This window comes from Charadrius vociferus, unplaced genomic scaffold (genome assembly GCF_000708025.1).
Source record: "Charadrius vociferus isolate BGI_N301 unplaced genomic scaffold, ASM70802v2 scaffold38, whole genome shotgun sequence".
NCBI classification, from domain to species: domain Eukaryota; kingdom Metazoa; phylum Chordata; class Aves; order Charadriiformes; family Charadriidae; genus Charadrius; species Charadrius vociferus.
The window spans coordinates 4240560-4264005 of NW_009650176.1; the positions used below are offsets into that span (position 1 = coordinate 4240560).

The 23446-nt window shown below is 44.7% G+C and overlaps 1 protein-coding gene across 1 annotated transcript in view; it reads left to right on the forward strand.

Annotated features, from left to right (window-relative positions):
• Positions 1-5675: 5675 nt before the first annotated feature.
• Positions 5676-23446, forward strand: part of CTBP2 (C-terminal binding protein 2) — a 65079-nt gene continuing 47308 nt past the window's right edge. Inside the window, exon 1 of the mRNA XM_009892724.1 lies at positions 5676-5807. Within this exon, the coding sequence (XP_009891026.1) occupies positions 5750-5807 (58 nt within the window). The 5' untranslated portion in view covers positions 5676-5749. The remainder of the gene's footprint in view (positions 5808-23446) is intronic.

Here is a 23446-nt window from a genome sequence, read left to right on the forward strand (position 1 = left end):
TTTCCCCAGCAGTTCTCTGGGGAAGGAACCAGGTAGGCAGTGGTGGGGCAAGACTTTGGTCATTAAGTTTCTGGGCAGAAAAACAAGCGAGTCACCTAGACAAAAAACACTTATTGCCATCCACGGCATCATCCAGTCATTCCCACGGAAAGGCCTTAATGCAAAACATTGCTGAAGACTCTGCGGCAGCAAAATCGTACTAATAGCTAGTAAAAGCATTGAACCTAATTAACAGTGGTTTTGTAGCAAGAGTCCTGCCCTCACTGTTTTGAGGGTGCTGAGGGTCCATGGGGTGCGGGCTGTTGGGAGGCTGGCACTGAGGTTTGATTGGCAGCCAAGGTAGTTCTTCCAGAAATTGGGAAAAAGCCTTCCCCCCACCCCCACTCCCAGCATCCTATTTCCCATGCAGTGGCATAAAAAAAAAAAAAAAAAAATTATCCTACTTTTTATTTTGGCTAATGGAAATCTATGTTTGTTCTCACTACCAGTATGAATGTTTAATCCATTTTTGGTTCCTGCTGGGCTATCGGGCTTAATGGTGTCTTGACACTATGAGTTCCGCATGTTGTTTTATTGTTATTTAAAAGAAAACATGCCAAAAAAAGGATCTTAAGAAGGATCATGTTGTCTGTCCCTTCCCTTCCATGTGCTTCCCTCCTCCCCTGAGGTCGTGCCAGGGCTTTAGAGAGAGAAGGTGGTGGGGGCTGAGCAGGGCATCCCACTTAAGGATGTGCTGCTGGCGTAGGGAGGAAGGATGACACAGTGTTCACAAAGTGTTCCTCCTGCATTGTGCCGTCTCCTTTGTCCGCTTCCCTCCCCTGTCATTATCTCTGTGTGTTTCCTTCTTTCTTTTCTCCGCGTTTCCTTTCTTGCGCTGAACTCTGCTTCTCAGCCCCTCCTGCCCTCCCCACGGCAGCTGCCGACATCTGAAATGATCAGCCCTGGAAACGGGCAGCTAGTTCAGAATAGTTAGCACCTGGTGATGCTAACGCACGGCGTAAACAGTTCACAGCTCTGAGGGCTGTTCTTGCATTGAAATCTCAATTTAAGTGTGACTGAGCTTTGGAAAACTGGACATTAATATGAAGGAGGCTGCAGGGAGGGTTGCCCTTGGCATCGGCAGATACTGACCTCACGATTATGGACCACTTGGGCATCCTGGTCTGCTTCCAGCTGAGAGGACCAATATTCTGCCGTAATTACAAGTACAAAACCTTCTCCAGGAACCTCTCCTTTGCCGACAGCCTAGGAAAAGTCCAACGGTATCATCAAGACATTTGGACTGAATTTTCCCTTGTTTAAGTAAGGAGCTGTACGTGTGGGAACCGGGTTTAGATGTGAGGAAGGACAGAAATTTTCCTTTGCCGTTTGGAAATGGGAGCTTTTGCAGTTCGTGGAGCTAAGAGTTTCCTGTACTAGGGAATCTCCATTTTGTTGATGCCATATTTCATAACGGGTAGAAAACGTAGTCGGAAATTGTGAGCAACAGATTTCTGACTCCACTGAGGATCTGGGAGTGTACATGTGCTTTTTGTCTAGAAAGATGCTTGTATTTGAAGTTAAAGAGGAGTCACACTTAACCTATGACCGTGTATTCATTGGCAGAAGTGGTGTGTTTGTACCACTTGTTTGTTCACACCTCGAAAGGCAGCAATCGCGGTTTTATTGCATCCTAGCCCATGAGCTGCATTTTGGGGGGGACTCACAGCTGACGTTTCATGATGCTTTTACCATAGCCTGCGGCGCTGCAGTGGGGCTGTGCGCTTGCATCGGCGTCAGCTCGGCGCAAAACGGTGTGTGGGGAACACCGTTGCGCTTTCCCGGGGCTGTGCACAGAGAGGGAACATGTGAGATGTGGTTTGTACAGAGCGGTGGCTCTTAGTCACCTGCTGGGTGCCACCGTGTTTGATGGTACTGCCTGTGATGGGTGCTGTAAAATAGATGTTGCCCATGTTTGTGCTCCTGTGCTACCTACGCATGCCATGAAAAGGTGATAAAACAGTGCTAGTTGAGAGAGAGCTCAGAAGCTGACACATTCCTTGTAAAGTCAATTTGCTCTTATTTTTGTCTAACAGTGCATTTTATTTTGGAAAATCACCTTTTCTTTTCGTTTTCCATCTAAAGTGGGAAAATCAAGCCCTAATACAGCATTCTCTGCTCTCATTTTCTGGCTCATGGATTGTGGTATTTAACGGGCAGTATTAAGAAGCTATTTAAATGTGTTACGTCAGGATTGGTTTTTTCCTAAAACACTGTGTTTAAGTACGTTCCTTCTTTAAATAAATAAATAACTGCTGGGCTATCATCGTGTCCGAGGGTTTTCAAGAAAATTTACATTTTGAAAGACACTGTTGGAGGCTAACATGGCCATGCAATTACTGTATGTAAATCACTTCACTTGTTTCCTAATCTTGCTGAAGATGAAGTACAATTTTTGTGCCTGCGCCTCTTTCTCTCAAATTTCCTTACACAATGAGGTTTTCTTGTATTTTAATTGCTGACCATGATTTTTGTTCTGCCTAGCCTGATTGTATTTATTTTATTGTGGCGGACATTTAGCCTTGCGATTGTTTTGAGATTGCGTTGGATGGAGAAATCATTGAGAATAGATTGAAGTTGGGTGCGCAACTAATTGCGTTCTCCATCCCACAAATGGAAGAACTGCTTTCTTAATTACAGCTTCATGCGAAGGCTGAGGAGTATCCGCTTGTTTCTGTGCCCTGCACATCTGCTTTTCTCCATTTTGTCCATCCCTGCCAAATCCTGCTCAGCAGCTCCTGCCACATTTCTAATAAGTCTTCTGAGTTGGGCTTTTATTGCTGATTGATATCATCATGGACACCTGTCAGACAAAGATGGAATAGTTAACATCATCAGGAAAGAGTTCATTCATGGGCATTACATTAAGCTGTGTTGGATTCTGATAATATGAGCAGTAATTTCTCTGATTGTTATTAGTTTCTTTTGTAGAAAGTTTTCCCCCAGGGAGTAATGCAGGGAATTGAGATGGCAGGAGAAAAGAACTTTAATGGAAACATTTGTCCATCAGAAGATGCACTCTGTCAAAATTAAATACACTTTGCCTATTGATTTTGTTTGGGGAAAAAAAGGGGGTAAGAGTTGCAGCCCCGACATAATGAACCATTTGAGCATTTTCAGAACAAAATACTAACTTATTTTCTCCTGACGTGACTTTTTTATAACCCGGTGTTTCTCCCTGAAAGTGGAGTGGGATGTTATACAGGTAAAAATTCATGTCTATACTTTTAAACGTTGTTCATGGAAATGCTGTTAGCTACTCTGGCTTTAGCTACACTAACAGCTTAATTTTTGTTGTAAGAAATAGCTTGACTGTAGCAAGCTTCTGCCTCTGGAATGGAAGTTTTCTGCTTCTTTTAGAATGTTGCATTAATTATTAATGTGAGTGGGAATCGTGCTCTTTAGCATCCCTATGTTTAAAAAAAAATCAATTAATTATTGCTATAAATCTCAAAGATTATGCTGCAGTTGTGCTGCTGGGAAATTGGCCATTAACTACCAGGAAATCGCCTATCTTCCCTTAGTCAGAATTCAGTTGTACCAACACAACCCTTTTCCTTTTATAAATTAACTATCAATGTGATGCATAATTGATAACCATTTATAATAATAACAATAATCTCCATGAAATTGTCATCTCGGTATGCAGCGGCTTTGTTAGAGCCTTTATCCCTCACACGCTCAGCCTCGCCTATTGCGTTTGTTAACTGAGTTTTCTGGGAAGGTATTGCTTCACTGGCGTGGTTTTAGGAGAGCCGTAAGCTGTTGCAGAGGAATAAAATGCAAGGTAGAAACGCCTGACCGGACTACGGGAATATGAAGAACCTGAAGTGTTTCGAGAGGATGAGTTAAGTGTTGCTGTCGCGGCTCTACAGAAGGGAAGGGAGAAGTCGAGGTTACAGACGTTGCCCAAGGTCAACTTTTGGACATCAGCCTGGAGTTTTCTGATTCCCGGTGTCTTGTTCTCCTGCGTCCTATATTACGTGAACCTGGTGGTTTTTTAGTTTGTTGTGAAAATTTTGTTTGCAAGTAATGCGGTGTGAAAATTCACCTGCCCCAGAGGAGCTGTTTGGGGGGGTCAGTTTGAACCAAGTTTGTGGTTATTCCTGGCTTTTCAGAATGTTTGGGGGTTTTTTAACTCTTTCCAGTGCTTTGTAGGCAGTGTGATTGAGACTTTGCAGCGCGATGCAGATGGCTGCTCAGGAGAGGATTTCTTGCTGTGCTTGTGCTAGTGCCTGTCTCCTTCTTCCCTTCTCTCCTTGCACGGCCTCCAAAAACGTGGTGGTGTTTTGCTTTGTTTCTGGAAATTACAGCTTTCCTGTAATTCTGCTCTTTTGGTGCCTTTAAGTGGGCTTAAAAAAGGGGGGGGGGGAGGGCTGGGGGCGACGACAGGAACCTCTTAAGCAGGATGCGTCCCTGGAGGGTTTGTAGCTGGTGTCGGGGTCATCTGTCTTCACCTTAAAATATAAAAGAGTATATTGAATCACTGGTAGCATAGCATAACTTGGTAAAAAAGTAGGGTGTGTAGTGTTGAATTGTTTGAATTCAGTTGTCAGCATGAGGTCTCTAATTGTAAATCTTGCTTCAGAAATACCGTTGTGGAACTTGCCTTGAAGAGCTCATACCTGGATTTTACAGTGAAGCTGTTGGGTAAAAGTGCCACAATGGGACCTTCAGGGTCTGCAGCCTGAGCTCAGGTCGGAGCGTTGAGGGATTGAGGAAACAAACCTTTCACTCTCTGTAGGAACAAAAGCATGACACCAGAGAGGATCCATGTAGGGTCTTCCTCTGTGCCACCAAAATGCAGAAGAGCCTTCAGCTGTTGTCCCTTTGCAGAGCTTTTCTTAGAAATCAGCCCCACATACCGCTTCATGGATAGCTTTATTTCATCGGCATTTAAAAGTGTGCGTGCTAGAAACGACAGCTCTGGCACCCAAAGTTTAATGTTTACCCTTCAAGTATGAAGGTAAAGACAGGCTATGGTGACAGCTGGAATATGTATCAAGGCCTGGTTGCAAATTCAAGGTCCATTGATGACTTTTAGGGGGTAAGGCTTAAATAAGACATGAAAGTGGTTTGTGTGTGTGTATGTGTGTGAAAGTACTGGAAGAGCAAGAGCTACTTTCCCTTTTTTATATACTCTCTAATAATCTTTCAGTGTTTGTGAGCCTACAAAATAGCTTAATGGACTTTATCTGCTAGGAATAGATTTTTAAGACAGAAATAAAACGGGGAAGGCCATGCAGCGCTTCGGCAGTTCTTGTGTACAATGCTGTTTTTTCTGAGCACGGGGAAGATAAAGGGGCTGTAAGCTTGACTTGGGGTGTAAGATGTGTGACCGGTGGGACACTGGGGTTAAAATCATAGAATCATAGAATGGTTTGAGTTGGAAGGGACCTTAAAGATCATGTAATTCCAATCTCCCTGCCAAGGGAAGGGACTCCTTCCACTAGTCCGGGTTTTTCAAAGCCCCATCCAGCCTGGCCCTGGGTTGGAAGCACTAAACTCACAGCTGTCCTTCCAGAAATCTGCTCTGCTGTTGGGGACGGGCAGGTCTTACCTGGTATGCTGGATGGGAATCCTAATGAATCCTTTCGTTTCTCTGCAGGATCGACAGTGGCGGTATGCACGCCAATTCCTGTGAATTTTCCTAAGCTCCTCGGGGACTTCTTTGCTTTTTGAATCAGAAAGTTGCAAAATACCGTCAAGAATGGCACTTGTGGATAAACACAAAGTCAAGCGGCAGCGACTGGACAGAATTTGTGAAGGTAAGAGTATGGTCCAGTTCTTCTATCAAAACTGACAGATGGTTAAGGTAGAATATCTAATTTTTCCTTGGTTTTTACAGCACTTAGACATAAAGAGATCGAGGACTAGATCACCTGTCCTCTGTGTTGACTCAAAATACAGTCATACCGATGTTGAAACATTGTCAGGGGATATACTTGTTCCTAATTTGAAAGCCATCTGTAGTCCTGTGAACAGGATTTTTGTTTAATTACCAGGTCTCCTTTTATCCTCATTTCTACTGAAATGATCTAGTCAGTCCCGATTTGAAACATAGCTTAAATTTATACTGTCTTTAGAAAACAGTTGTGCTCTGTTAAAGTGCTGCTTCCTGGAGGTCTCCTCTGGCCAGAGAAAGAGCCGGGATGCAGAGGTTGGTGCCGTAACTTTCCTCCCTTCCCTCTCCCAGCAGCACCAGTTCCAGCGTCCAAGACTTCAGACACCAGCCCCTATCCCTGCTCTCCTTGGGCTGGCTGCAGGGCTGGGGAAACGCTGGACGAGGCATTTGGATAAAACTCAGCATCCTCCACCTCCAGGCAGCTGCCCTCAGCCTTCCGCATGTCAGGCTTTGGCTTGTTTTTCAGAGAAAGGCAGAGATTTGGCTGTTTCGAAGTTGCATCGTCGCTCAGGGGCGCGTGAAAATAGATGATGTCCCATAATATTGACTATTATCCTATGGAAAATTTACAAGTCACTGTTGGAGTATTTCTTATGGTTTTGGGAAAATTGTTAGAACGACTTTTCTTTCATTGGCATGTCACGATAAGGCAGATATGCTGTAAGTCATTCTGTATTAATAGTACGTTACAGTGTCACAGCACAGGTGACTTTCACCTTCTATTTCAATTTTCCAGCAGAAAAAGTCTGTAGGTAACGTTTTCTGTTGCAGCTCACATACAGTAAGTTACTTACAATGGAAATCAAGTGCTGGCAAACAAGCTCTGACGTTTTGGTGTACACTCTGATAATTCTCTCATGCAAACTGCCACTTGTGAAAGTTTTACCATCAGCAGCAAAAGCAAAACAGTGTTATTTTAGGAAGATATCTTAAGTCGTATCTCTTAAAGAGTTTCAGTCTTTATCTGCTCTTAAGGAGACGGGTAGTGGCCTGCAGGGTAACGATTTGCATTATTACTTGAATGCCAATAAGGTAAAATAGGTTTTGCTCGTGGATGAAAGCGCAGAGCTCACAGGGGAGTTGCACAGTGTCCATTCGAGCAAAATGTGTGGGGCTTTGTGGAGTTTCCAGTGAGTGTAAAATGCTGATCAGCAGGACACGGTCATTTTTGCCTTGATTTTTGCTTACTCTAGCACATCAAAGTAAAACTCCCTTGCTGTTGCTTTAAACTTGTCATGAGTTACTTAGCTCTATTAATTTTGCCCTGTTAATTTTGGAGGGGGGAGGCCGAGCAGAGAGGATGAGGGTTAGGAAGGAGTATCCGGGGTACACTGCAGTGTGGAGCTGCATATTTCTCCTATTGAATGTCATAAACACTCAGGTGTAGTATGCTATCTCATCTTCAGAATTTACTTTGAACTTGACTTAAAAGAGTTGTATCAGCTGAGCCTGGATTTTCAAAAGCTGCCTTCCCGGTTTGATGTTTACTATCAGATCTAGTTGCTGAGTGTACAAGAAATTCAAAAGGATCGTACGACAAACCTGCTAACGGAGCTTTAGATGTGATTGAAGTTTAGATTATTTTCCTCTGATATATGAGCTTTTTTCTTCTTTCTTGGTCAAAAGATATTCTCTTCTAATCTGTAAATGTGCAGAAGACATAACTTTTTAAAGTATACTTCGTCATTTGCCACTTGTTTTGTGATTTGATTGAACTGATGGGATTCATCGTTGTAAGGCACTGTTGCGTTGTATTTATAAGCAACAGATTAGGACTGAATGTAAGCAACGTTGTAAAAATTACCTTGAAAAATGCAAAAAGCTTAGGATTTTCGAAAATACTAGACTTGCAGGACAGCGATATACTACACTGGCGTCTCTGATGGCTGTTGTTTGTTACAGGCTCCTAATTTTGGATTATAGCATAGTAAAGCACTGAAGAGGGGCCATTCCAGTTGCTGTGAAAACACACTTTGGACAAAAAAAAAGAGCCTTTCTCTTGGTTTTGTCTTGAAAAGTATGTGGAATAATTGGTGAAAGATGATGAGAAATTAGGGAACCTCAGCAGACTGATGAGAGGAGTCTTTGCTAACAGAATGGTGCTCAGTGAGAAGAATCTGTACTGCTCCATCAAGCTGAGCGCAGTGTGGTCCAACAAAGGCACTTTTAGTGAGCTCCTGTTATGTGGAAGCACTTGTGCAGCTTTTCTCTTTGAACAAGTAGATGGGATACAAAATTAGAGTTACCTGATGAAAAGCTAAATGTTTTGTAGTACATAGATGGATTTCTGTGGGTTTTATGAAGTTGCGTATACTGTATCATCCCTTTTACTATTCACAACACAAACCCTTAGAGAGTTTGCTGGGAACAGACTTCATTCCACACAGCAGGTCTGGAGGTGAAATATCCTCAGGCTACGTGTTGTAATCACCATCCATACTGCCAAACGATAATACTTAACACCTCAGGTCTTCATTGTACTGTACAAACTGCCACTGAAGGATTCTTCTTCATACGGATTTACTAAAAACAACAAGTCACACGTTGAGGGAAATAGCTTACAAACTGCCATAGTATTAAAAGAGTGTATTAAGAAGCTGCAGTGCTTGTATTACTCTGTTAAACGTGCATCTGGCATGGAAAAATAATCCAAGCCATAAAAGGGGTGGTGTCTTTGAAAATGCCAGTGCATAGCCTTTATGGGCAGGTTTATGAGTCTTCCAGGAAGAGAAACAGTTCAGTCTCATTGCATTACTCGGTTTGACCAGTTCCTCTGCTTTTTTTACTATATAGTTATGACATCTTTGTATGACGGTGTTACTTTTTCTTCTAAGCAGGATGTTTTGAAGAGGTGAGCGCTTTGCACCAGGTAACAGATTTTGCTCTGTAGGAAAATATGGGTGGGATAAGGGTGCAGACTTGAGGGGATAAAGAAATTTTTATAAAGACATTTAGAGCAGTCTGTTAAGGATTAAGTTTGTGATGCCTGTCCGAACGAAGCTAAGTCGGAGTGTGCTTGCAGTGATCTTGGCTTACCCGTTTCTTTCTTTTCTGGCCATCCCATGGAGTTTGGGTGCCGATTCTGTAATTGGATCCATGTGGGTGGAAAGATGTACCCAGTGAATGGCTGGGGCTTTTGAAAATAATGTATGCGGGGTGGTTTACATAATTCCTGTTTGTGGAATTGTGTCTAATTACGTAGCGGGTCAAAATATGCTTTAGAGGTGGAGCTGCCGGTGCTGTGTTTAGTTAGACTTGTCCAGCACCCCCTAGTTCGGATACTGTTCCCATTAGCTTGTAATTTTGCCACATTTTAAATTTGTTTGAGCTGAAATTTTCCATTCCATGAGGAGTTTTTACCTCGGGGTGAATTAAAAAAATAAAAGTTCCAGCCGGGTCTGAGCGGGAGATGGGGAGGGCTGTTGGTTTTGCTGTGTTTGAAACAAAGCAGAGCCGCGATCCTTCAGCCACAGTACCCGACTGCTCTTTTTCGGGTAAAAAGGGTCTGAATTTTGCAGCAGAGCTGCTGTGGTATCAGGAGTGTGCCTGTTATTCCCAAATTTGGGGCGGTTTCTCAGCCTTTGAAAGAAATGAAGTGAGTGCAGGTAACGCAGCTGAAGGTGGTGTCGTGTGCTCCGTGATGCTCCCTGGGCACAGGGGTGGTGGGCGCGAGACGGGGACCTCTGCCAGCGCGCAGGCGGGCACAGGGGGAGCAGTAGGGCGAGGGGAAGATGAACACAGAAGAAATCAGAGCAAGGACAGAGCCTGCGCGAGGAAAGTGAGAGCAGGAGCTTAGACAACTGGCCCTCAAACTTAGATGCTGCGAGAAAGGTTACTCGTCTATCCTTCATGACTGCCCTGATTTTAATTTGTTATGTCGGTCTCCAATTGCATGATCCGGCAGGTATGTGTGTTATTTCTCCTTGTCTTGTAAGCCTGGCAGTTTCCTCCTGCTCTTCCTCAGTGCTCCCAGCCTCCTCTGCCTCCCTCTGGGCAGCAGAAAGTGCGTGAAGCTCCGGGTTGAGGAGAAGCCGTGGCAGGCCCTGCTAAGATGACAGAACGTGGGCAAGATGTGCAGTATTGCTGATATGCTGTTCTCCTTGCTGTTTTGCTGAAGGGAAGGTTCAGCTGCAGAATCTGGCCGCAGATGGTTGTGTCTCTGGCCGCGCAGCGCCCTGGTCGAGGCGGCTTCTTGTGGTGTGTGACTCTCACAGCAGCGATGTCAAAGCAGCAGCAGCAGTAACGCTCAGGGCAGAAGCTCACCTGCCTTTCATTTAGGAAACAACAACAGAGACAGATTAGGTGAAAATTTTTCTGTGCTACCTGGGGTAGAACAAGGTGTTTGGCAGTGCCTCCAAGAAACCACTAGTTCAGAAGACCACAGCCCTCCTAGTGCATGGCATCCATCGTTCCCGCAGGGCTCCGGTGCTCACATGAGGTATTCCCATGCAAGGAAATAACTTGAGGCATCACTTCTGCTGCCCAGCCTGCTGCTTCCTCAGCTGTTCTTTATCCTGTGCTTCTGTGAATATGGTTAAAAAAATATTAAGTAGTACTGGGAGCTAGACAGGGGGTGAGGAGCAGCCCTCCACCGTTGCTGGCAGTGCTTTCAGGAGCAGCCTGGCTGGGAAGCCAGAGGAGAAGCTGCTATGGCAGCGTGCAAGGTTGCGTTGTTGTTTCCTAATGGAATGTAGAAGCTCAACAGGGACATGGCGGTAGTGGTGGCACATCCAGGATGCAGCATGGCAGTGTGTAAAACACGGGTTGTCCAACTCCACTGAATTCCTCTCTGATGATCCCATGTGCTGCCTCTGCTCCACACCATTGCAACTGCGCTACCCTGCTGTCTTCAACACCAGTGCCATGAAATTTTAATGCCTGGCTTTATAGGTTAAAGTTTGCACTGACATTTATGAGTCAGTTAAGCTTTCAACACATGCCCCTAAAGTGGCAGCCCTGAGATGAACAAGAAACCAAGAGAAAAAATAATCGCACGGCCAAGTGAGCCCAGACATTTTCTGATAAGAGTTTTTGCTTCAGGATTTGTCATTATCCAGTGGGAAATCATGTCCTTACGTGTCAGTTTGTGCCACCAAAGCTGTCTGTACTTTGCAAAATAGCTGAACTGTTTGCAGTGCCAAACAAGCCATTCATATTCTTTGTTTTCTTTCAGGTCCTTTGATATGTCTAATGGCTGATAAATGCCAGCACAGTCACATAATACCTCTCAGTTCTTAACGCACGAGTCTCTCGGCTTTTTGACTTATTGACTTACATTCTGAGTGGTGTCCTAGTGTCCTCTTTGGATGAGGCTTCTCTGGTGCTACCCATAATTCATATTTCCTATAGCAATTCCTCGAGTATTTACCTTCCAGTCACTATAGTACCTGTGTGTGCCCTTCACCCTCCACGTCCCCTCCTTTATCAGTGAGAGTGGAGCACAGTCATGGATACTGGTGGCTCTTGGATAGGTCTGAGTCATTTGACGCTATAGTTACTCTTGAAAAGCTTGAATAAGCACCTTCCCGTGATACACTGGCCATGTGGGATGGTGGTTTTCTCTCCATTCTCATGTTTTCCCATTGATTTCATGGCCATTCAAAGGAAAAGGAACAGGAGCACTTGGGCGATGTACTTGCATTTTCAGGCAGAAGCTGGAAACTCAAGTCTAACTAGGAAACACCTTTCTTCCTCCAGCAGCCAGTTTGGTTGAGTGCTCGTTACTTGTCTGTTTATGGTGGGATCTGCTGTTTACTGGATTTTCACCAAGCCCTAATTAAGGAGGGTTTCTTCTCCGGAGAGTTCACAGCGTAGGGCACCTGATGGTTAAAAAAAAAAGTACATACAATCTGAAAAGGAGCTGACGGCAGCAGCTGCTGCTCAGAGCAGAATCCGCGTCCTGCAGCAGTCGGGAGACAGCACGGCCCCAGTGCTGCACGTAACTGAACGTGTCTGGTCATCGCTCGGCATTAGAGTTGGGGAACTCTTCAAGCTGCAGCTCCTGAACCATCCACAAACAACCCAGCAATCAAATCTGGAGAATTTGCTGCTGGGTTAGTGGTCTGGGTTTCTTGCTGAAGATCCAGAGGGACGCGGGGAAGGTGCTGGGGAGCACGGTGTGAGCAGAGCGGGGAGCAGAGGAGGTGGTAGGAAGGTGGTAGCGCTGGTGGGAGCCTAAAGCTGGCTCATTTTTTTGCAAAGGTGGGAAGGGGTCTATGAAATGGGGGAGGGAGTTTGGGGAAGGAAAGGATGGTTTCATCATCAACAAAGTTACCTCGGCCATGGCTGCATAAGGCTGCTTAAGTCATTTCAAGGGTGGACAGAAATTCTGTATTCCACATTTCCACCTGTGATGGAAGTCAATGCAAACCACATCCAGTAATATTTGAATAAATATACTATGTAATGCTAGGTACTCTGGTAAATGCAAACCCATACCTATGGCAGTGGTGCTTTTTACCGGCTATTTATTTCAGTTTTTCATCCATAAAAGTGGACTTAATATTCACACTGTCAATTATTGCTTGTGACGCACTTTTTTATCGTTAAAAATCTTGTCATTAAAAAAAAAACCAAACAAAAAAACAAACACAGCAACCCTCAATAGAAGTGCCCCTGAAGAATTGTAATTGTTTTGGCTTTTCAGCAGTATTTGACCAGTGCGTCCTTGAGGTCTGAGCTCACACACCACTAACAGCAGAATACAGAATAGGTTTTCATTCAACAACTACAATCCATTCGCACTGAAAAATAGAGGAACTTTGCTCGTGGAAGCAGATGGGAAAATGTACTTAAAAACTACATGGCGGTCAAAATGAAAGTTGTACAAGAAACCCGAATTCTGGCATTCTCTCGTTTTCCAGGCCTTAGTGTTTTGTTAACATGGTATTGTGTAGGAAATAATCTGTTATAAGACATTGTGGTACATGCAGCACCAGAAAACGAATTGTTTCAATGCTCAGCATCTCTCTTCCAGACCATTGTGCGGCTGAGGGTCTCAGGACTGACTCGGCAACTCTGGAAAGGGGCTGCCTCCAATTCTTGCTCCTTTGAGTAATGTAACAGTGGCCAAAATGAGGATGTTTGATATTTGGGTGGAGGAATTTTCTTCCATTCTTGCAAATTTGAATGCCAAGTAGCATCTGATAATACTTATTTTTGCTGCTTAGAAATAGAATCCTATTATCTCAGGAAATTCTTATCACCACTAGTCATTTGATGAGAAACAATGAGTTAAAGATGATATCAAGTGTGGTAGAAACTGCTTGTCCCGAGTAAAAGTTACTTATTTAGAATAAACACAGACCTTTTTTTTTCCTAGTGGATTTGAGTTTCTTTGTTCCGTGAATATAAAACACAGTACAAGGATTTCCCCCCCACAAAAAAGCTTTTTATATTTTTTTAAGTTTCCACCTCAAAGCACATAAACCATCAGGCTTTTAAGGAAGGGTTGCTTACCACATTTTGCCTAGAGAAAAGGCAGAGTTAGCTTGTCAGATCCTCTGCTGCTGCACCCTGTGCTGATTTATGCTAACTGAAGATGTGTCTGGCTGCTCTTAATGTTTGGCTTTTCTGAGAGTCCATATGAAGTTCTTTGGCCTTTATGGAGGTTTCAGAAAAATCACTTCAAATTCACACGAAAGCTGGGTTACACCGTGTTTTTCCAGTGTGGGCAGTGAAAAGTGCGCCATCCAGCAGTGCTCTTAATTACCCGTTCACTGATAGAGGCATAGCAGGTTTGGGAATTAGTTGTTATTAATAGGTTTTGTTAAAATTTTAAGATTTTTTTAAAAATTGGACAGAATCCTATGGATGTAGAGGGTTCAAGCAACCTCAGTGGGTTCATGGACATTATTCAAGCTTATTGACCTTATTCCATGATTTTCAACCCTTTTTACTGTGCTGAATCAAGAACTTTCTATATTTATAAGTGGACATTTTGTGCTTAGTGGCAGAGGTACCATGTAGCTCGTATCTACAAGTATGCTGTTGTTCTTACAGCATGGAGGCATAGGCTGCTCCAGTAGTCTTCCAGTTCTGTGCAGATTTTTTTCTATACATCGACTTATGTGCGGTCTATCTGCTGTGACGCGCCATAGGGGGATATGCATGACAAGATGTAGGACTTGAGCCAGCTATGAAGCCAGCCTGACAAAATCCCCCAGGCATCCGGTAAAGAGTAAGACACATTTAGATAAGGTTACAGACAAAAATTTCATTAATTTGGTATGCGAGTTTTTTGGTAATAGATACGTGACTCAAGCTATTGCAAGAAGGAGAGCTCCCCTTTCCCCGAGACTTGAGTGCTGTATGCACAGAAATAGGAAAAAATACTTCTGTTGTTTTCTCCTTGCGTTTAAGCCCACATTTGTGGTAATTTAATACATGTCTAAATTCTGCCTTGTAGTTTTCCATTTTCCCCAGCCTTAAGACAAGGTTCCATGTAACACGCTTTATAACTTCATGTCATTAATTAAGAAACAATTACAGCTGATGACTTCAATACCATCAACTTAATTTTCATCCTTACCACATTTCCCATTTAAATTAACTGGTTTATGGATTAACATGTTGTCATCATATCTGGGTTTTTTTCTCCTTATTCTAAATCCTCCCTCGCATTTAAAGATTACTCAGAAAAATGATAATATCCCCAGAATATGCAACGAGAAGCTGCGTTAAGGGGTGGTTGGAGCAATGGCCTCGGGGCAGCCCAGTCACCTATTCCCAAGCTCCGGAATTTGGGAGCACTGCAGAAGCTGCCTCCAGCATCCAGGGGGTGGAAGTTGGCTGCTTTGCCTCTTCCAAATATGTGATGGGAAATGATCAGTCCTCAGGGACAGATGAGAACGGGATGGATTTTCCTTCAAAATACCAGGAAAATACTCCTATCTAACTCCTAAAGTCTTTCAAGGACTGATGACATTTGGATCTGGAGCAGACTTTTAGGTTTGATTCTGATTCTACTGAATATTTACTAGTAAATATTTTGACAGGAGTCGGACATCTGGCTATACTAAAATAAAGCTGCAGAGAAACACATTACACAACTTTTCTTTTATATTTTTTGGTATCCACAAACAGATGTAATGGATCGAAGTGCCAAAACAGTGAAGGTTTTCATTATGTCTTTTATATCTGAGAGCTTTCTTCAAAGAGTAAGTTTTCTAGAGTTGGTTGTGCATTGTTGTTGCCTTAAAATGAAACGGCATTGATCATTTCTTACTGACACTTTTATATAGCCCATTAGCTTAACACTGTTAATTTGTTTTGTCTTTTTTTAGGTTGTCTTTTTAGTACTTTTTTTTTTTTTTAAATCCACTCTCTGCTGCCATCTAGCACCTCAAAACTTACCATTAAGCAGCTTCAGTTCACGAAATAGCCTATAGTTACAGATAGACACTCATTTTTGAGAGAAAGTAGTGTCACCGCCTGCTAATGGTGACAGGTATTTGACTGAATCAGCAAATGAACCTCAGCAAGGGAACGCAGCGCTGGCAGCTTCGGCCTCGGGGTCGTCCCCGTTGGGGAGCAGCCGTTCCCCGTAACCGTCCCCACGGACGGGGACAGACCACGGGAAGGCATACCTGCAGATGTGGTCCCTCCACATTTGATACTTTGATTTGATTATTGCAATACAGTAATACAATATATCAACCTTCTTAAAAAACGTTGCATAAATATTTTTTAGCTAAAGTAATATTTCCTCCTGTTTTGGTTTGGTTTTAGCTTTTATCTGCGTTGGGTCTGCAAGGGAAGTATGTGTTTCAAGTTCTTGGCATCATCAGGGGAAGTAAGGCAGAGAGACACCCTGAACCCCAGCCTGTTTATCTCTTCGGGACTGTGTTACAATCTAGTAATTAATTATTTTTTATGCAAAGCCCAGACATGCATGGCAGAGTTCAGAATTACAATATATATTCATTTAACAATGGATTTCTCTACTGCTTTCTAGGACAGATATAATTCCCATGCTTTTCATTACATGTGCTATTTAAATCTTGATCCTGAATTCTTATTAAAAATGATGAGATTTGACCTCAAGGTCTAATACCCAGTTTTGGAGACAAGGTGCTTGATGTGATTTCTGGAGGATTATTTTTAAGAGCATTCGTAGATTAGATCTTTGCGAATAGTTGAGGGATGTGCCCAATGAACCTTGTATGCTGGCTTTTAGACTGCTGCTCAGCATCCAGATTGATTTTTATTTTGTAGTCCTTGAAAGTGTGTAGTAGTGTGGTGTAGGGATACATCTGATATTTTTATTATCCCTTTGTTGATGCAGGAATGTGAGAATGCTGCTTCTGCTAACTTTTATTGGAGTCTCCCCATACTTAAAGGCAAAATTGTTTCTGATTGAAGTTTCAAGAGCTTGTAGGGCTCATTCCAATGGCTCAAAGTGTGTTTTACAGCTGGGCTGCTTGTTTTTAACAGCGGGTGTATTTCAGATGATTGCTAATTTCCTGCATTTGTTACCTGCAATTGGGTTTTCATCCCGGATGGCAAATCACCGGGGCTTTGCCAGGGCAGCAGGATAACATGAGGTGATAAGTTACCGCGCGCTCGTTGGGGTGCGCCTGCCTTATTCTGCGCTAAATAGAAGGTAATTGGAGGTAGGGCACCCTTCAGTGAAAGACGGGTGAAATGCCTCCAGCTGGAGAGTTGGTGGCATGTGGCAGTGATTTGAGCTGTGGTGCTGGCTGGCCGGGAGGCTGGGAAGGAGCCTGCCTCCCACTCCAAACTCCTTCCCAACAGGGAGAAGCACAGAAAAGCAGGAGAGGCTCAAGCAGTCAGGTCCACAGTGATCAAGCAGAAGGTCACTGGAGTTTCATTACGTGAAATGCCCTCCATGTGCCCTCTCAGCATGACGCCAGCTGGTGAGAGTGGAAGAGGCTCCTCATCCTCTCTTGTCACATTGACATATGGGGTTTTGGGGGATTCTTGGGAACAGCACTGCAATACTGGGTTATCAGTTTTGAGAGTGAACGTCTGCGTTATTTGGCATGGGAGGTAGGCTCCTTTGCTGTGCCTCCCCATTTATTTAGGTACAATATTGACCTTTTCTTTTCTGTATGCATGGACCCATTTGTATGTAGCCAGTGGGAAGGGCAATTGAACCCAGTTCCAGGTTCCAGTTTGCGCGTAACATTTAGAGGCAGCGTGTGCTAGTGCATTCCTGTAGCTTGTAGCGCCTGTAAGCCAACGGATATGGCACATTTCTATCCCAGCGCCAGGGGGGTTGAGTTACAAATGGACGTAAGCTCTTGTTTTTTGCTTTAAAGTCATCAAAATACAGAGTTACAAGAGGCAATGATTGTTTAATAATCGGCTGATCTTAAGAGTGTTTTGTTGTAACGCACCAAGTTGGTATTTGAGAGTGTTTTGTTGAAGTTACAAAGCATCTATGCTTTTGGTTTGGAAATTGGTAAAAGCATGTGGCATGGCTTCAAGTGCTGAGTGCTTTCAGATGCTGTTCTGTTCCTTTGATTATTGAAAATGATTCCGGCACAATCCTGCTAATTTTCTCTTTGTAGTCCTCTAATTTCAGGAGACTGTTAGAAAGTCCATCTAGGCAGAGTGCTTATTGCCACTGTGAGAGAGGTTTTGCAGAGCCAAATTTTAGCAAATGCAGTAATTTTCAAGGATTTGGAACACTTTCTTCCTGCTTTTCTTCTCATTTTTTTTTTTTTTAATTTGTCCACATGCGTCTGTGTGTGCATCATTCACGGTGTGTGCTATTCCTTTTCCTCTCCATAGCATCCATTGTATCCCATAGTATAGTTTAGCACCATTTCTGCTTCCCCCGGCATGCTGCAAGCTGGACGTAGGAGAACGATGTTCAGAAGAACGTTCCCGAGCTTTGGGGGTCATTAGGCACAGTCGCGCGCGGTCCTTGAAAGTCCAGGCGGTGAGGGCAGAAGCATTTATCCTACTCGTAGCTTTGTACCTTGTCACCTGAAAAGATATGACAAACACTGATTAATCTTAACACCATCTGAATGTGATACGTGTATATTACTATATCCTCCTTGATGGAAGGGGAATCTGTGAGTAAGAAATTAAGCAATTTACTCCCTGACAGTGGCAGAGTGAAGTACAAAGGCTGGGTGTCCTGATACCTGCTCTCTCCATTAACATGAGAGGTATTTGCTCACTAGAGGATTTTTCTCTAGCAGGGGTAGGATTCCGTTGCCTTTCAAAGAGAAATAGCTTTTCTAATACTGATACACCTTACAGGTTTTGCCAGAAATGACATTAGGCATATTCACTACATTGTTTCAGTTCCGCTCTCTCCCAGAAGGAAATAATTTGGGAGAAAGCATCAACATTTTGCTATATTAAAAATATTTTTTCCAATAGAAACATGATTTAAACTCATAATTGAAAAGTATTTTACAGTGATAAAAAGCAGAACTGAAACCAGTCTGTATTATTTTGTTGCACAGAGTAATTCCTCTAGCAACTTGCTTTCAGAATTTGAAATGAAATGTTTTAAATCAGTGTGAATTAAATTTCACATCCAACCTCTCCCAAGTCAGTGCTACAGCCACCAAAAAATGTTGTTTACACAGTTGTGTCACAGCTTTAGCATCTTGATTTCTTATCACAATTTTTATGTGTAAACCGGGCTTTTTCCTCATGGGAAGAAAACTGCACTTTCTAGCGCTGTGTAAGATATTTTTTTTACAGCCACTGCGAGTTGTTTCTAGGACCGGATTTCATGCCATCCATTTTTGAAAGTGGTGTTTAAACGATGGCCCACCTTTCTTCTACTCTGTCATTACCTTTTTACAAAGCAGACTTCTGTAGTTGTTGTATCATAGCAAAAGTTACCATGTATTAGATCAACACTAAACTGAAAATCAGGGTATTAAGTCAAAACTGTGCATTTTTCACATGTTCTGAAATACCAGAGCAGTTAATCTCTTGATCAGCTTTTTTATTTTTTTTTTTTTTTGCTTTTGTGTGTGGGTTTTTTTCCCCAAAATACCTCTAGAATTAAAAGATAAAGGGAGAATAAATTTTCCTCTTGTCCTGCAGTCCTTTATCTCCCCCTCATGTCAGGAATGCGGGTGCCTCCTCCACTCCCGAGAAGCGCAGATGAGATTGGTTATGTTGGGTTGTGCCGCGGTGTCTCCACATCCTCTCTTGGCCATTGCTGCCTGGGCCTGAATTCAGAAATAGCTATGGAGTTAACGGGAATTTGCATAGGTGCTGCCTTTAAGAGGGCCAAAAAAAGAGAAATAAAAGACCCTTGCTGCCCATCCATAAATATTTCATTCTGATCATTTCTTATTCATTTCTTGATTCACTGGGGGTGTAACATTTCCTTCGCTGCCGTGGTGGTATGGGAGGCTGCCCAGTTCCACGGCTCCTGGGCACATCTTCCCTGCCAGCTGCAGGGCTGGCGGTGGCTCTTGGTCAGCAAGAAGAGGGGCAGGCAGAGCCCTCCAAAGAGGACGTCTGCCCCATGGCTACAGAGAGAAGTACAAGTCCTACAGCCCCTGGTCCTGCAAGTGTTTACCTCTGCTTAGCTTGGAGCACAGGAATAATTAATTTGTTCCATTGAGGTCAGTGCTTATGGGATAAAACATCCATATGCATGAGTGTTCCCAGCGGCAGGTCTGAAGTTAAAGTTTCCTGGCTCCTGCAAAGTGGGTGTGAGAGGAGCACGTCCTTCTGCCCGAGGGCTGCAAGGTTGCGCTTGTGCAAGGGCAGGCTGCTGCAATGGCGCATGGGTGGTTTTCAGAGGCCAGGCATGCAGCTGCTGCTGCGGTTGGGCTGAAGGGAGTTTGGAGATGGGTCTTCTAGTCCTGCTGTCACCCATGTGTGCATTGGAGCAGGGCAGGGCATGGCCACCGGTTACAGATCTGGTGGTTTGGGCGAGGTCTGTTTTGTGTGTTCGTCATGCGACCCAAGGGCTTATTAAAGCTTTTGTTCTTTTCGGAGGTAATAAATGCTCGAATCTCCCTTCAGGCTTCCCTTGCAGTTGTTCAAGATCAGCATTTTTTAAATTTAATTTCTCTATGGTGTGTTTTCTTCCATTGTCAACCAGGGCTTAACATGGTGGCTATGTTCATTAGTGAGTTCTTTGAAGACAATGGTGGAAGATGCCCTTGATCTATAGACCAGGATTTTACTATTTTTTCATATACATTTTTGGTAGCTTTCTTCTGCTGCTTCAGAACAAACAAATGGCACAGATCTCACTGTATCCAGTTGGGAATACATTTTATTCTTTAGCAAAATGTTGTTGTAATAAAATGTTTTTGTTTGTTAAAATGTTCTCTGCTTTATTTATAAGCCACAAATGTGTCTTCCCGTTTTGACTCTCACAAAAGAAGAAATTTTCCAATGTGCCTTAAGTTTGTTAGTTAATTCAATATGATGCCAATCAGATATTCTCAGAGAATTGCATAAATAATCTTTTGGGGCCCATGTTTTGCATGTCTGTGTAATATCCAACATAATTTTAAAGACTGTGGTTCTTGGGGATGGAATTGGAGGAGAGAATGTTTGAAGAGGATTTATAATATTTACTGCAATAAAGAAATTTAGGGATTACTCAAAGATCCTGTCAGTATTTGGGTCAGAAATATAGCCCAGAGGTATTAGTATGATAGGCAAGTATAAGCATTAGACTGTATTAGTGATTTAGCTATCATAATAGCACAATAGTCTATCATGTGATGGCTAGTGCACTAAACATTTATTGTGGATTAGCCAGGGAAAAATGCACAAGCTGTCTTGCAAACAGACCAGGGAAGGTGACTGTTATTCCTTTTATTGGGTCCATCCTGGAAGGAGTATGTTGGAGGTGAAGAAATTTGTGATCACAGCAGAGAAAGGCAAAATCTTTTCCGTCTGAATTTTTTTAATTAAAAAAGGAAAACGTTGCTAACGGTGGTTAGCAAAATAAGTAACGGCTGACCTGTTCTTCTTTGAAAAGGAATATTTGAGCATGAGCAGCATCTGATAATTTAGATACGTGTTTTAGGGAACCATTTTAATATCTCCTCTGAAAATGGTGACTATATATGGACATTTTTATTACATTCCCAAATAACAATTTTCTGTGGTGTGATTCCATCTAAAATCCTTTTGCCTACTCTAAGTGTGAAAAAAGCTTAATCCGTATGAATATTGAAATACTGCTAGATACAAATTGAGTTTTGTCTGATGTGTCTGAGTGTTTTCCCATCTCATAAACATGTAGTTTTTCCAAAGGAAGCCAGAGATAATAGGCAAAAGTCTACCATTCCTTTTTGCTTTGTAAGACCAGGCTTTAGATCCTTTGATCCTCCCCTCCTTTTCCGTGACCTCTGCTAGGGTCTTAAAATTATACATTCCAGATTACACCTCCACAATTTTCTGTCCTGGGATGATGAAAGGATTTGCGTATTATGATAATAATGTAAAGAATCCTTTTGGAGCCTAGTTAGTACAGCTAATTTGAAACTACAACTAAAAATGTAATTTCCAAAGCAAATTACAATATTCATAAAGTGTTAAACAGATACCTAACTAATTTCTAATCGCTCTTGTATTCTTGAGTATCTTGCATTGGCCTTTTTTTAGGCCTGCCTGCTTGCTCCCATTTAATTTGTCCTTAGCTGTGTGCAGTGGATTAGCATTTCATCAGGGTGGATTAAGATTGAGCTGACACTGAAGCTTTCTTTTTTATTTTTACATGCGCGCGTGTGGGGACGAGCAGATGAGTACACGTTTCGTTATCTCACTGCTGATGCCTGGTGGGTGCTGGTGTGGATGGGAGCCCTGAGCACGCGAGGAAGGAGACTACTGAAACGGATGAAACGCGTGTTAAAAAAGCAACATGCAAAAAAAAAAAAAATCATTCCCTGGGGAGAAATTGCATTGAGGTTGCCGGCTGGGTTGGCGCGGGAGATTTCATCGGGCTAAAATGATGTCACATGGAGCGAGGGCTTTAGTGGTTTTATTTAGCTCCTAATCCCCACGCAGAGCCCGGCCAGTTGTCCATGTGCGCGCGCCGTCCCCAGCGGCAGAGGATAAAGCATCTGGGCTGAGCGCGGCCGCCCTCTTCTGCGGCTGCACTGCACGGGAAGGGTCTCTCCCTCCGCCGACCTGGAGTGAGAGCGGGTGGCAGCGGCTGCTGCATGCTTCGCCTACTAAGGTTTCAAAGAATTAATAATTCAGGCAACACTTTGAAAGGCAAAACCGCCGGTCGGTGGTTTCTGAAGTCCCGGGAGGGCTCAGGCGGAGCACGGTCTGGTTTTGATGCACACCGGAGAAGCGCTGAGAAGGAAGGCGCCTCCTCTTCTCCGTTTCGGCGGGAGCAAGCGGCCTCGTGGCGATGCCTACCCCCAGCAAGCACCCCAACATCGGCTGCTCGCAGAGCTGGGACGCTGCCGGCTGGGATGAAGGCAACTGGGAGAGCGAGAACGCCTTCGAGTCCCAAAGGCCGCCGGGCCGGAGGAGCTCGCTGACCTATGGCGGCGAGGGCGGCTGGGATGAGCCGCCGCGAGCCAACGATATCATCTTGCAGGGCGGCACGGAGCTGAAGCAAGAGGCGTATCCGTACCAGGATGCCACCTTCGCCCCGGGGCCCCTCAGGAAAGGCTCCGTCCCTGACTTCCCCTACTGCGACCGGCAGGCAGCCATGGCGGGCCGGGGTTCCCTGCCACCCCAGGATTACTACAGCGACCCGTCCCTGTCGGCTAGGTCGCCCAAGGACCCCCGCTGCTACCGCGACCCCATGGTGAGCAGGCCGATGGCGAGCTACGGGGCCCCCGGCAGCCGCCTGTCCTGGGACCAGGCCCCGAGCCGCCCGCCCGCCCCGCCGGAGGCTGCCCGCCTCTACAGGGACCCCAAGATGGCCCTGGACGGGCAGCGGATGCGCGGCAGAGATGTCTCCCCAGCACGGTACGGCACAGAGCCCCCCGGCCCGCGGTACGCGGTGGAGCCACCCTCCTTCCCCGGCAGACAGGCCTACGGGGACGGGGCGAAGCGTCCCCCCGAGCCGGCGGGGGGCAGGCAGGCCGCCCCCACCTGCCTGGTGGTGGACCCCACCAGCAGCGCCGGCGGCAGCTACGGGCCGGGCAGGGAGAGCGCCGGCACCAAGGGGACCTACGACAGCTATGAGGCGGCGGTGGTGACCCCTTCCCACCCACCGGTGCCCCCCGCCTTCCCTGGGCCGGAGGGGAAGAGGAGCTTTGACCCTGAGTTCGTGGCGCTGCTGCGTGCGGAGGGCGTCTCAGAGAGCACCTTCGCTGCCCTGCTGCAGCAGGGCTTTGACTCCCCCAACCTGCTGGCCATGATGGAGGAGAACGACATCAAGTCTGTGGCTCCGAACCTGGGGCAGGCTCGCGTGCTCTCCCGCATCGCCCACAACTACAAGACAGAAATGCAGCTGCAGAGGCAGGAGCGGCGGAGCGGGGCGCTGCGCCCCAGGCCCCGCTCCAACAGCTTCAGCCACCGCAGCGAGCTGCCGGGTGACTATGGGGCTCCCCTCGGCTCAGGGCC